Source organism: Glandiceps talaboti, chromosome 7 (assembly GCF_964340395.1).
Source record: "Glandiceps talaboti chromosome 7, keGlaTala1.1, whole genome shotgun sequence".
In the NCBI taxonomy this organism is placed as follows: domain Eukaryota; kingdom Metazoa; phylum Hemichordata; class Enteropneusta; family Spengelidae; genus Glandiceps; species Glandiceps talaboti.
The window spans coordinates 26,832,507-26,847,404 of NC_135555.1; the positions used below are offsets into that span (position 1 = coordinate 26,832,507).

The following is a 14,898-nucleotide window of genomic DNA, read 5'->3' on the forward strand; positions in this document are numbered from 1 at the left end:
TCTTTATTAAAGGCCAAGGTCCACTATATAAAGAGGATTATGGGTAATGTATGCATATGCGGGAAATTCAAACTGCTGTAAGGAGCACTGACATTGCCCTCATGTCTTCATCCCATTTTGCACTGAAAAAGTTTCACATGGCTCTCATATTTTATATATTCTGTTTGTAAATATATAGTGATGCAACATGTGTAGAAATAACTGACGTTAACTAAGTTTGGTAGCCAATATAGCAGGTTTACTGTCGAACTGACGCAAAATTTGTTTCAAATTTGTCTAGTAAAAACTGTTGGCCAGTTGTCAATTAGGCTTACAAGTTACACAAAGCATGATAAGACACTGTGAATGGTGCAAATAAACAACGTGCGAAATGCCAAATACCAAATGCAAACAATACAAGCGAACAACAGAGTCTGTGTGCACTCTGTTAGCCCGATATTTTGCCTAAAATCAAGCTCACATGTGCGAACGGTACGTGAAAATGATACATTGTTACTGAAATAGAATGACATAAAATGAAACCAAAATGTTTCTCAGTTTGATCGATGTACGTTCTGGGTTGCTACACTCCTTAGTAAAATCACAATTTCATACAACTTTTTGTGCACGCGACAAGTGTTTTCTGTCAAGTAGTTGTGTCGTTGACCTAGTAGGCAGTGATGTAGATAATAGCCGGTTACCTACCGGTCACAACGCCCAGCTATAACTTATAAGTATAACCACAACAGTTTAGTTGTGGGACCGGCTAAGGAAAGTACTCAAACCTGACGACCATTGAAAAAAATTCTAAGGTCTGAAAATTAAATATGAGTTTCCCAGAAGTACTAATAGCAAGTAAAATACCCAAAGTGTAAAAAAAAAAAAAAATTCATAATTATTTGGAAAACATTTGAGGATTACGTGATAAAACAAGACTGGCCAGGCTATCGCTAGAGAAAGCCTTCGAACTAGTTTCATAGGGACCGGACGTTGAAGGAAGCGCGAAGCGAAGTGTGAGGTGAATGTGACGTCTCATGATGTATGATGCAACAACACGCCATTTACGTAGAGTAGAACTAAATGTTTTCTAAACTTCAGCGGAAAGAAATTTTGTCGATCGGACATTGACTATTTTCAAATTCTTAAAACATCTGAGAAAAATGAAGAGAGGAAGCAAAATGTAGCACTGACAGACAAGATAGACGTACGGTACGTGTACAGGAGGCGAGGCACACCATGTGGTGCAAACTGGACAATGATCGTGCGTGTCACGTATATGGCATCAGATGTACATGTAATACATGCAGCTAACCAAATATTCTTGGAATGCAGCCTTTCTTGTAACAAGTATTGGAAATTGTCAGAAACCTGAGGATTTTATGACTGAATATATTTTGATCAAGAATTTCTGATGACCCCGAAGCAAGACATGTTTGAAACATTTAGTGCGACATTTGATACTGATAAACGAGTGATATAATTCATAAACAAATCTAACGTTGGCAACTCTTTTTTTTCTGTAATGATCATCAAATTTCAAGGACAACTGTCTATGATGTACACATAGATCATACATCACTGCCTAGTCTAGTTCCTATACCTGTCGTCTGTTCTCTACGATCTCTAGCTCTGTGCATGTTGTGGAGATGAACATAACGCGAACTGACAAGACTACAAGTACAATCATGGAGGCATCATAAATATTTGTGTCATTCAAATTTGAAAGTTGAGAAATCATATTAAATTCTTTCCAGATTTCTCAAAAATCGTTTCCATATGTTTTGGCACTATCCAGCAATAATCCTCGTCATGTAATCAACGTCAAATGACATCAACTGACATCGTAGTCAAACATATGCACGGAGACAGAGCAGAGACCAAACAAGAGTCCGTACTCACCCCATCACGACGTATGCATTTATGCGTTTGTTTTGAAATAGCTGGGGTGGTACTCGTACACATCGGGATAACTCGGAGAAGCACATGTTTGTGATTTTATTGACTGTTTTCTGAGATGGGACATTGGGTTTGGAAATACAAGTTTAATCAATCATAAAACAGCCATAACAGATACTTTCAAAGAATTAGAACACGGAAGGAAAATAACGGGAACATCGAGATCGCACGTAGCTAGCTACCCAGTGCACATACAGTAAGTATGGAATTGCAAAGCTTAGTCCGCTCTGACCCGTGCGATACTTGTGAAGTTAATTTTGAAGTTTTCACGATTATGTTGTCAAAACACGACCTACATGTAATCTGTAAAAAAAAATTCTCATCTATCTAACGATTTTGGTGTGGTAACGATCGGCCAAATGCCGACACTAGTGTGTACGTGTGCAACTGTAATCTAGTACCTTGTACAAATGATACAAGTAAGTAAGTTTGTTCGTACCCAAGAATTTAAGTTTACAATTTCAATGATACAAATTGTCACTGTGTAATGTTTGGATCGTGTTAGAACAGGTCCCTCAAAATATAATTTTTCGGGTTATAATTTGTATGTATAAGTTTATAGAAATACATGTTTCACCCAGACTGGGTGTCTGGCCGTACGTACGCACCAGAAAAAAACGTAGCAGAAACACTGCCACTAGACTTGAAAAAAATATATAACATGGGACTCTTCGGATTAGGCAAGAACTATATGTAACCAATATGTGTGAACAGCCACTAATATGTTGATAAACTACCTGGGTCAGATTTACCAAATGCTCCTCCCAGATAAACAAACGTATTCCGTTGCACATGCGCAAACCTACTTCCGTAGCATGGGCACATAGCCTGGTTGAACCTTGGCCTTTAAAAGTAGCCTACCTGTAGACTTGAACCATAATACACTATTCTGCTATCCTAACTGTAGCCTACCTGTAGACTTGAAGGACTATCACTACCACACTATTCTGCTATCCTAACTGTAGCCTACCTGTAGACTTGAATCACTATCACTAATACACTATTCCACTATCCTAACTGTAGCCTACCTGTAGACTCGAAGGACTATCACTACTACACTATTCTGCTATCCTAACTGTAACCTACCTGTAGACTTGAACCATAATCCCTACTACACTATTCCTCTATCCTAACTGATATTTTGATTATAGTGAAAATTCTAAAAATCAAAATGTCAGTTAGGATAAGTGGAATAGTGTAGTAGTGATCGCGGTTCAAGTCTACAGGTAGCCTACTTTTATCAAACCCCATTGGAAGACTGACTCATAAAAATTCCTTAAAATTTAAGTTGCTCCTACATGTATGATTCCACTTTGTAAAGAACAAGTTTTGAATCATGCTCACTTCTGATCATGAGCTGGCACATTAACTACAGTAACTGACACACATGAAAGAAAATGGAGTGTACATTCAGAATCACACATTAATAGATTAAAAATCAATTCTAAATAGGGGACATTTCAATTACAAATTTCACAGTAACATATGACCCCTATAACAACAAGCATACAGTGACATCATCACTGGGGTTAAGACCACTCACCTTTGCCTCCTCTTTTAGGATCTGCAGCTGGATTTTGGCCGGAAGTAAGAAGTCAGTTAGGAAGGTTCTGCCATCACCGGCATACTGTGTATCAACAATCTGACACACTTGACCAATAACAACGGGTGCAGTGGATCTGAATGGAGGGTATAGCTTTGATAAGGTCTTCTGTACACTGTCATCAAATGCTTCCTGTGAGTCCTACAGGCAGAGTGAAAAGAAAACGGTCTAATTTACTGATACATATTCAATTTGACAGCACTAGTATAGTGTGGTACATGATGCATTCCAGGGGCCAAGTTACTTGAACCTTTACAATGTATGTACTGGGTACATGTGTCCAAGACATGCTTGTATTGCAACAGTGGTCATGTCTGACATAGCACCAATGGCATTGTAGCAAAACTGTAGTTTTTAGGGGCCCAAGCCTATGGCCTTGAGCCCCTATTGGTGTTGTTAGGGTTTTTCTTCGTTCTTCTTTCTTCTTCTGCCATTTTATTCAAGCTAGAACTAGAAGACTGTTACCCATAAACCATTCAAACTTGGTAGGCTTATCAGGGACCATGAGTACACTCGTGCACCTGACCCAGGAATTTCGGGCTGGTCACGTGACCTGGTCACCATATCTGATTTCGTGAAAATCTTAAAACAATTTTTTCACAAAAGCTAGGGGTCCAGTTGGCTCGAAATTTGGTACATGGTATGCATGTTCCCTGCCCATTTAATTTTGTCAATAAAATCACATGCGGCCACATGACCTTGGCCGCCATATTGCATTGGATTTTACAAAACAAGCGACCTATCGGTCAGAATACGTAGCTCCGCTGTTTTTTTTTAAATTTTATCTTTTATTTTGGCCTGGTGAATGTAACTCACGTGTCACTATTAAAGCCTATTTGCCTGGTGAATGTAACTCACGTGTCACTATTAAAGCCTATTTGCCTGGTGAATGTAACTCATGTGTCACTATTAAAGCCTATTTGCCTGGTGAATGTAACTCACGTGTCACTATTAAAGCCTATTTGCCTGGTGAATGTAACTCACGTGTCACTATTAATGCCTATTTGCCTGGTGAATGTAACTCACGTGTCACTATTAAAGCCTATTTGCCTGGTGAATGTAACTCACGTGTCACTATTAAAGCCTATTTGCCTGGTGAATGTAACTCACGTGTCACTATTAAAGCCTATTTGCCTGGTGAATGTAACTCACGTGGCACTATTAAAGCCTATTTGCCTGGTGAATGTAACTCACGTGGCACTATTAAAGCCTATTTGCCTGGTGAATGTAACCCACGTGGCACTATTAAAGCCTATTTGCCTGGTGAATGTAACTCACGTGGCACTATTACATAATAATAATAATAATATTTATTTCTTTAAAAATGCTTTACATGTAAAACAAAACATCTCAAAGCGCTTCACACAACTTTGTAAAAAGAATTTAAAAAACCATCAATAAAATACATTCATTCAATAAAAAGGTGTGTCTTAAGATTTGATTTAAAAACATCAATATTTACGCTAAGACGGAGTGAAACTGGTAGCCGATTCCAGAGACGCGGAGCACACACCGAAAAAGCCCTGTCTCCCTAACAAACCGTGTTGGCAATTGGCTGGTGAAGTGTATGAGCACCTTCGGTAGAGGAACGAAGGGTACGACCAGAAGAACGGATTTCTAACAGTTCTCTGAGATAAACAGGGGACATGTTACTATTAAAGCCTATTTGCCTGGTGAATGTAACCCACGTGTCACTATTAAAGCCTATTTGCCTGGTGAATGTAACTCACGTGTCATACATACAAACCACATGTCAAAACATGTCATTTCTGTAAAACATTAGCTAATGTTAAAGCAGTGAATATTTAAATGAACACGTTTAATTGTACTTCGGAATGATTGGCAATCGAAAAAAGAATTTTGAATTGTCAAAGACTTTGATTGTCATGGATGGTTTACACCATGCTTGTTGATTGTCATGGCTGGTTTACACCATGCTTGTTGATTGTATGGCACTCAATACATAGCTGTCTTTGTTGTCAGTGCCTAAAGATGTCCTTCCTCCATAATGTAGAAGGAAGGTTAAATTACAAAAAGAATATGTACCACATAGGACAGGCTACTGAACCAGCTATAGAAAGAATATGTACCACATAGGACAGGCTACTGAACCAGCTATAGAAAGAATATGTACCACATAGGACAGGCTATTGAACCAGCTATAGAAAGAATATGTACCACATAGGACAGGCTATTGAACCAGCTATAGAAAGAATATGTACCACATAGGACAGGCTATTGAACCAGCTATAGAAAGAATATGTACCACATAGGACAGGCTAGTGAACCAGCTATAGAAAGAATATGTACCATATACAATGTAGGACAGGCTATTGAACCAGCTATAGAAAGAATATGTACCACATAGGACAGGCTAGTGAACCAGCTATAGAAAGAATATGTACCACATAGGACAGGCTAGTGAACCAGCTATAGAAAGAATATGTACCACATAGGACAGGCTACTGAACCAGCTATAGAAAGAATATGTACCATATAGGACAGGCTATTGAACCAGCTATAGAAAGAATATGTACCACATAGGACAGGCTATTGAACCAGCTATAGAAAGAATATGTACCACATAGGACAGGCTATTGAACCAGCTATAGAAAGAATATGTACCACATAGGACAGGCTATTGAACCAGCTATAGAAAGAATATGTACCACATAGGACAGGCTAGTGAACCAGCTATAGAAAGAATATGTACCACATAGGACAGGCTATTGAACCAGCTATAGAAAGAATATGTACCATATACAATGTAGGACAGGCTATTGAACCAGCTATAGAAAGAATATGTACCACATAGGACAGGCTATTGAACCAGCTATAGAAAGAATATGTACCACATAGGACAGGCTACTGAACCAGCTATAGAAAGAATATGTACCACATAGGACAGGCTATTGGACCAGCTATAGAAAGAATATGTACCACATAGGACAGGCTATTGAACCAGCTATAGAAAGAATATGTACCACATATGACAGGCTAGTGAACCAGCTATAGAAAGAATATGTACCACATAGGACAGGCTACTGAACCAGCTATAGAAAGAATATGTACCACATAGGACAGGCTATTGAACCAGCTATAGAAAGAATATGTACCACATAGGACAGGCTATTGAACCAGCTATAGAAAGAATATGTACCATATAGGACAGGCTACTGAACCAGCTATAGAAAGAATATGTACCACATATGACAGGCTACTGAACCAGCTATAGAAAGAATATGTACCACATAGGACAGGCTATTGAACCAGCTATAGAAAGAATATGTACCACATAGGACAGGCTATTGAACCAGCTATAGAAAGAATATGTACCACATAGGACAGGCTATTGAACCAGCTATAGAAAGAATATGTACCACATAGGACAGGCTATTGAACCAGCTATAGAAAGAATATGTACCACATAGGACAGGCTATTGAACCAGCTATAGAAAGAATATGTACCACATAGGACAGGCTACTGAACCAGCTATAGAAAGAATATGTACCACATAGGACAGGCTAGTGAACCAGCTATAGAAAGAATATGTACCACATAGGACAGGCTATTGAACCAGCTATAGAAAGAATATGTACCATATAGGACAGGCTATTGAACCAGCTGTAGAAAGAATATGTACCATATAGGACAGGCTACTGAACCAGCTATAGAAAGAATATGTACCACATAGGACAGGCTAGTGAACCAGCTATAGAAAGAATATGTACCACATAGGACAGGCTAGTGAACCAGCTATAGAAAGAATATGTACCACATAGGACAGGCTATTGAACCAGCTATAGAAAGAATATGTACCACATAGGACAGGCTATTGAACCAGCTATAGAAAGAATATGTACCACATAGGACAGGCTATTGAACCAGCTATAGAAAGAATATGTACCACATAGGACAGGCTAGTGAACCAGCTATAGAAAGAATATGTACCACATAGGACAGGCTATTGAACCAGCTATAGAAAGAATATGTACCACATAGGACAGGCTATTGAACCAGCTATAGAAAGAATATGTACCACATAGGACAGGCTACTGAACCAGCTATAGAAAGAATATGTACCACATAGGACAGGCTAGTGAACCAGCTATAGAAAGAATATGTACCACATAGGACAGGCTAGTGAACCAGCTATAGAAAGAATATGTACCATATAGGACAGGCTACTGAACCAGCTATAGAAAGAATATGTACCACATATGACAGGCTATTGAACCAGCTATAGAAAGAATATGTACCACATAGGACAGGCTATTGAACCGGCTATAGAAAGAATACGTACCACATAGGACAGGCTATTGAACCAGCTATAGAAAGAATATGTACCACATAGGACAGGCTATTGAACCAGCTATAGAAAGAATATGTACCACATAGGACAGGCTATTGAACCAGCTATAGAAAGAATATGTACCACATAGGACAGGCTATTGAACCAGCTATAGAAAGAATACGTACCACATAGGACAGACTATTGAACCAGCTGTAGAAAGAATACGTACCACATAGGACAGACTATTGAACCAGCTGTAGAAAGAAGATGTACCACATAGGACAGGCTATTGAACCAGCTGTAGAAAGAATATGTACCACATAGGACAGACTACTATGAAATGAAATCTCTTAGTCCTACAATACAGGTTGAACTGTTACAATACAAAAAGATGAATGAATGTTACATTTCAGTGTTACATTTGGTGTAGGTTTAGACAGCTTTACAGTTCAATTTCTAAACTCACCTGGACAGAGTGTTGACAGCACCAGGATTCTTTCAATCTCAATCACAATGTACGTACCAAAATCAACTTTTATATCAGTAAAACAAGATTATAACTATATCCTACTTACTGATACTGCAAAGTAATCCAATAAACTCAAGTATAGCTAGTTACTTTCCTCAAAAACAAAGAATTTCCATTCGAGAAATGACAAATCCTGAACTCAGAGAGAACATGGCTTGAACATGCTGACTATACTGCCAACTATCCAAGTGAATGGAATGTTAAACCAAACTTCTGGTAATAATATGCAAGTACTGTAACAATGCAATGTATAACCATTATGGTATAACAGTGAACTGATGCATATCCCAACAATAAACTTGGACAACAATGTGTGAAAGATGCAAACAATGCATCATTATAAGTGGCATTGATGAGTACCCTGGCTGCTATTACATTTACCATCATCTGCCTTTCAGTGCTGAGGTACCCCGGTGGGGCCCCAAGAGGAAGTTCCAAAGTGTTGTAATCATGTCGGAAACGCCTTGATAAAACCAAACTACGGATAACCCGAGTTCATCAATAGGCAAGTCGGGTTGTTGACAATCTCTAAATCTGTTTGCAATATCAACTGTAATAGGATTATAAAAGTTGTAACAGCTGATAACGTCCCTTGACTCAAACGATTCACTCCTTGAAAGTAACCTTGCACTCGGAACTAAAGTTTTTCTCGTTCCATAGTTAGTTAAATAATTCTTTGAAAAATTAAGCAGAGATACTTAAATAGTAAATTCTGATGTCCATATACCACATGTAACATCGTCAATGTACAGTGCACGATGTATCCTAATGTTATGATCGCGATCGGATCATGACCTTTCACCCAAGCCAGTTGTGCCTCGCGGCGGAGTAACACACTCACTAGTACTTGCACACATTCGGTCGACAGCATTTCAGTCTTGACCTAGTACCTGTACCAGGGACGACTCAGGCTTATCAGATGTAATTACAAAAAGCAAACACTTAGTTATGGTAATGAGCTGATAAGGATTAATAAGAAAGTGCAAGAATTGCACTTTGCCGGTAAAGGCGATGTTCCCCTCATGTTAACTTGGGATGGTTTTCAGACAATACAGATTTTGTAGCACCGACTCATTACAATTACAACCAGCCTGAAGGCAACAATTGCTGCTGCCATGAAAGAAAAAAACATCAATGGCATTGTAGCACAACTGTATTTGACTGTTAGTGTTACTGTGGGCATGGTCAGGTTGAAAGGCATACTTGCACACATTTTGGAATCTTTATTTACTTTCCTACCCATCCCAGGTGTCATCTTTGCAATACACTATCATTTGGCTATTGCTATGGGTGTTGTCTTGTTGCTACGCATATTTGCATCCATTTCTTAAATCTTTATGCCTACCCATTCATGTTAGCATTGAAATATACACCACCATTTGGCTGTTGCTATGGGAATGGTCTTGTTGCTAGGCAGTTTTGCAGACATTTTTGGAATGTTTATTTCCTTGCCTATTAATCCTGTTATGCTGCACAAATTAAATTCTGTGTTTGATGTCACAATGGGAAAACTAAGGAGGAAGGACTGTTTACAAAACAAACTAATTATATATTCCAAAATATGCAAATTAATAGAAAATTTGAGTGATTAACAATGTCTTAACTGTAATCCTATATTCATTAAATGCTCTTAAAACTAACAAAATGACATAATTGCACTACATTTGTAATTTATGACTGAATCTCTCTACTTGGTGTATTGGGCAATCAAGTAGGGTCACAGAATCAACCAGTGTTTAATTATGTGGCAATGAACTATTTACACAAATAGTCCCCATTTCTCAGGGTGAAACCTAACAACTTACTCACAGTCACAATCACTAAATGTTGACTGCACTCACTGCACTATGTGTACAGTTCCTGAATGAAGTTAAATTAAGTGTTACGACTAATTGTAACCAGGTAAATGTGGAAAATGAAATTATATACAAAACAAAATAACAATTTTATGCAGAATGCAAAAGAACATTTTTATTAGCCTATCAGGCCAGTCTTGTCTTTGTGAAAACTACAGCAGGCGTCAAAATTAATTTTTTAACCCACCTGTTGTTCATTGGGCAGGCAACTTTGAAAATTACATGCCTAACTAAAATTTCTACCTGCCAATTTTTTTTTGTACAGTTGGCTATGATAGCATGTACCTGTGTACCGGTATCGGTCATTCACTTCATATTAAGTTTGCCATTTTAAGGTAAGCATGGTCCTACCTACCAAACCTATAATAACCAATGCAGTCATGTTTAAAAAATAGAGAGATATACATGTAGATTTTTTTAATTTCATCTTTAGATAAATGAATATCAGCTTGTTTTTTATCACTATCATTGATGTTTTTTAAACAATTTTTCAACCATATTCCCAAACATTATATGTCTCTGGAGGTGCAGTAAATGATTATTATCATATAAATTATTAGTCATTGTATAACTTTGCTATGACCTTTGTCATACTTACAAAGTGACATTGATATTCTTGGCAATTATTTCAAGTTATCCAATTTGAATTGTAGTATGTAACTTTTGGTGATTGTCATTAATAAGCTAGAGGAATTATCATTTTAAATGTCAGTAATCGAAAATCATTACTTCTATGAAGGATTTTTCTTCACTGTGAACTTGTCAAAATAATCCACCAGACAACATGTAAACATTTCTAGACCTCACAGATTCCTTTGAGCTTTACTGTAGAAAGTAATACTGTAAACATCGATAACATGCCATGCATGTGTACAAAGATAAGACCATCTTGGTTGTCCTTGCAGTATAGTATACATTACATTACATGTCTTCTGTAATTTGTAAGTCTTGTTAGCAATAGACTTGTAAAGGGCCATGTCATTTAATACTGACGTACAAGAAACCTAATTTCTTCATTTTAGTTTAACCCCCCCCCCCTCCACACACACACACACACACACACACAAAATGTTTTAATGCGAAATGGGAAAATGAATGACCTGTCCTACATGCATGTTTATATCATATTCCATGACATCAATAAACACAACAAACTCTAATTGTAATTCAACTTGTAAAACATTTTTCTCAGTAAAACATAGCTTCAACTGGATATTGAATTTACCAGTTCTGATGCTTTAGCCTTCAAGTTGTTTCTATTGAGTCGTTTTTATTTGCACGTTTCCGTAATTTATAAACATTGATTTTGACTGTCTCACCACGACAGTGATGAACACATTGACGGCGGCCGAGCCACGGCTTTCACATGCATGTTTCAACTATCACTTGAAAACATCTACAAATCTGTTTGGAATTACTAAACTATTGCAGAATAATTATTTCAGGCGATCAAACTTTTTGGTTTTCACGTTAATAGAAAGATTGAATCAACATCAGTCGAACGATCAACTTGTTCTGAGTGCTGAAATAAATGTTTGCAATACCATGCTATCTACGACAATTTAGTCCAAATTTAGAGGTCACGTCAAACATGTGACATCTCATCGGTAATTTCCAGATTTACATTTCGTATTAGTTTCACGTTATACCCAACCATGGCCAAACTTAGAACCTTCACGTAGGTCAATTTTGGTAACGTCCTCTCCACAGTCTATTCAAATCAATTATCATGAAGGTCCTTTAAAAGTTGCCACTACGATCAAACAATCGGCTTATCATGTACCCACTTTGTTAACTTTCAAATTTCGGTGTCAAGATCACATGTCGTTACTCTGTCGTTACCTCCGTAGTGGAGTGCAATATTGTTTATATTTGTGTACGATGAATCTCCTCATTTCTAAACAGCTAACCCGTCTAGAATTTGGCACTAGGTAATCCTAAAACGTAAAGCTATGTCAGATGTTTTAAAAACCGAGAGTTGCAGGTACAAGTAAATGAGGTAATATATACAATAAGTGTAGTGCCTTGCTTGGGCTGTGTGTTCATCACGTTCCATCATTTATAGTTGTGATATAACCCAACAAGCGGAATAAAAAGTCTCTTGAATTCAGGAAATTCTGTGTTGGTGAATAACAAAACCATGTTTTTGCAGCATTCAAGTGGTTTTTGTCATTCATTTATTGTACATCACTCCCTGACTAGGTGGGTTACTTGGCCATACGGTTATTTTACATGCATCTCTCTCCGTGTATGTCAGTAAAGTTTGTGACTGTCATTTTTTCAAGACAAGAAAAACAGCATTGCCTCTTTTGATTCCATTTTAGTAAGAATTAAAATTCCTTATAGCGATTTTGACACACACAAAATGAAATGAAGTCTTACCCCTCTCCCCCTAAACGAAGGAATTACATTTGTCGTGTGTCAGTTTTAAAATGACAAGGCCCCTAAGTCTTGTTAGCAATAGCAAGATATTGCAAAATGTCGACACCAACAAACCTACATTCAAAAATTCAAACATTCCAACATGATCAACTATCACTGTTCCTTTTGAGCCATTTTATATGATTTTTGTATTTAAACATTCATGCAAGAAATCTGTCTTTATGACACAATTGAAGCTTGTGATAAACATATCGCATGCTGCCTGAAGCTCTGATAATTTCACTTATTGCACATGCGCAATGAACAAAGGATGTCTTCTAACGTCATGCATTGGTCATGAAAGACGCATTACTATTATAGAGTCCATCAGTTTCCCGATGATACAACTGATTTAAAGCTAAACACTGGTCAAAGCGATTGATTTTAGAAGAATGCAAACTGATTTAAACAGTTTTAAGCATAATTTTGAAAACGATAGAAACATTCCGAAATAACATTGAAACAAAATCTACTGGTCCAGTTGGGTAGGTCTTTCCAACCTAAAGATTTTAATAGCTGCCCTGGGCCGCTGGCTGTGGCCAATGCTAATTTTGAGCCCTGGACTACACTCAACAAATATTTGTGTTGATGACTGAAACTCAGCAACGCTGTCATATCAACAAAGTTACCTACATCCAATGAATTCCGTTTCTGTAAATAGAAAATCAGTGTTGGTCACCTTCAAAGAGTTTTATTTATTTATGGCAAGTTACAACCAGAGATGAACTGAAAATGTTCCCGTATGAGGGGAAATGTTGTTAATGTGCGTGCAGAGACTTTGAAATGTCTTTCTGTACTGTCGTACCTTTGTGTAATCAATATCTGTAGTAAGTTCACTTGAATTCGGTACAATCCTGGTGATATATTCCTTATTGCAAAAGATAATCAAATATGCAAATCAGCAATTGCCTCGATACCATCACATCTTTCCTCGGTCAATGTCTTTAGCAAGTTTCATCAAATTTGGTCTTTCTTGGAATAGGCCCTAACTGCCAAAGTTCATTAATCATACAAATGAGCAATTAATCGACACCTCTAAATTTCATAAAGAACTATCCTATCTCTGTATGATCAATATCTGAGGCAAGTTTCATCAAATTTGGCGATCTTTCTTGTATAGGCCCTAATTGGCAAAAGCTTGTTAATTATGCAAATGAGCAATTAATTGACAGCAATTAATTTCATTAAGAACTATCACATCTCTGTATGATCAATATCTGTGGCAAGTTTTATCAAATTTGTTATCTTTGCGATATACATTATCATATGGCTGTTGCTATGGGCATGGTCTTGTTGCTAGGTATATTTGCATACGTTTTTTGAATGTTTTTTTATTTTGTCTATTAATCCCTGTAGCTAACTTTGTAATATATACATTTGGCTGTTACTACGTGGTCTTGTTGCTAGGCACATTTACATAGTACATTTTTGGAATGTTTATTTAGTTGTCTATTAATCCCTGTTATCTTTGTGAAATACACAATTGTTTGGCTGTTGCTATGGGCGTGGTCATGGTTGCTAGGGATATCTGCTTACATTTTTGAATGCTTATTCACTTACCTACCAGATTTTGTTATTTTAGCAAAATATACTAGCATTTGGTTGTTCCTAAGGGTGTGGTCATGGTTGTTAGGGCTAATTGTGTCAAAATATTTTGAACGAAATCTGCAGAATATCACTTCTAGAAACATCTCACCAAAGTTCAGTCTCATTGACCAAGTATTTCTTGAGATACAAGGTTTTGACCAAAAATAACATTTTACACCTAATTTGCATATCATGACTGAGACCATTTTATGCTTAAATATATCTTCATCTATACACCCCCAGATGCATCTCTATTAAATTTCTACCCAACCTGCCTAGTAGTTTTTGTGTTTAACTTTTTGACCAAAACTGACATTTTTTTTACCCAAATCACCTATCTGTGATGCGATTATTTTGCTCTGAACAATTTCCAACTAGACACCAAAAGTAATGTCCCCATCAAATACCTAGGCAATCAGTCTGGCAGTTTTTGAGTTTAAGTAGTTGATAAGTAACATGAACAAGGTCACTGCTCAATTCTAATCCACTGTTTAGTGAACAAAACACACTGATGTTCTTCACACCTAGTTTCATTAATGATTTTCTTTCCCTACGTACAATTATTACAAGATCCTCAAGAATAATATACTTCCTCCTCAAATCTAGACAATGATTTCACATAGTAAGTCCAAAATATAGTGCCAATGTCGTTGCAGCACAACTGTACAGTTT

General features: G+C 37.2%; 1 protein-coding gene across 2 annotated transcripts in view; it reads right to left on the minus strand.

The window, feature by feature from the left end:
- LOC144437321 (puratrophin-1-like) overlaps window positions 1–14,898 on the minus strand; it is a 148,123-nt gene that overhangs the window by 111,024 nt on the left and 22,201 nt on the right. For both annotated transcript variants that reach the window (XM_078126244.1, XM_078126243.1), the window contains exon 2: window positions 3,479–3,679. In XM_078126244.1, coding sequence (XP_077982370.1) covers window positions 3,479–3,679 — 201 coding nt within the window. The remainder of the gene's footprint in view (window positions 1–3,478; window positions 3,680–14,898) is intronic.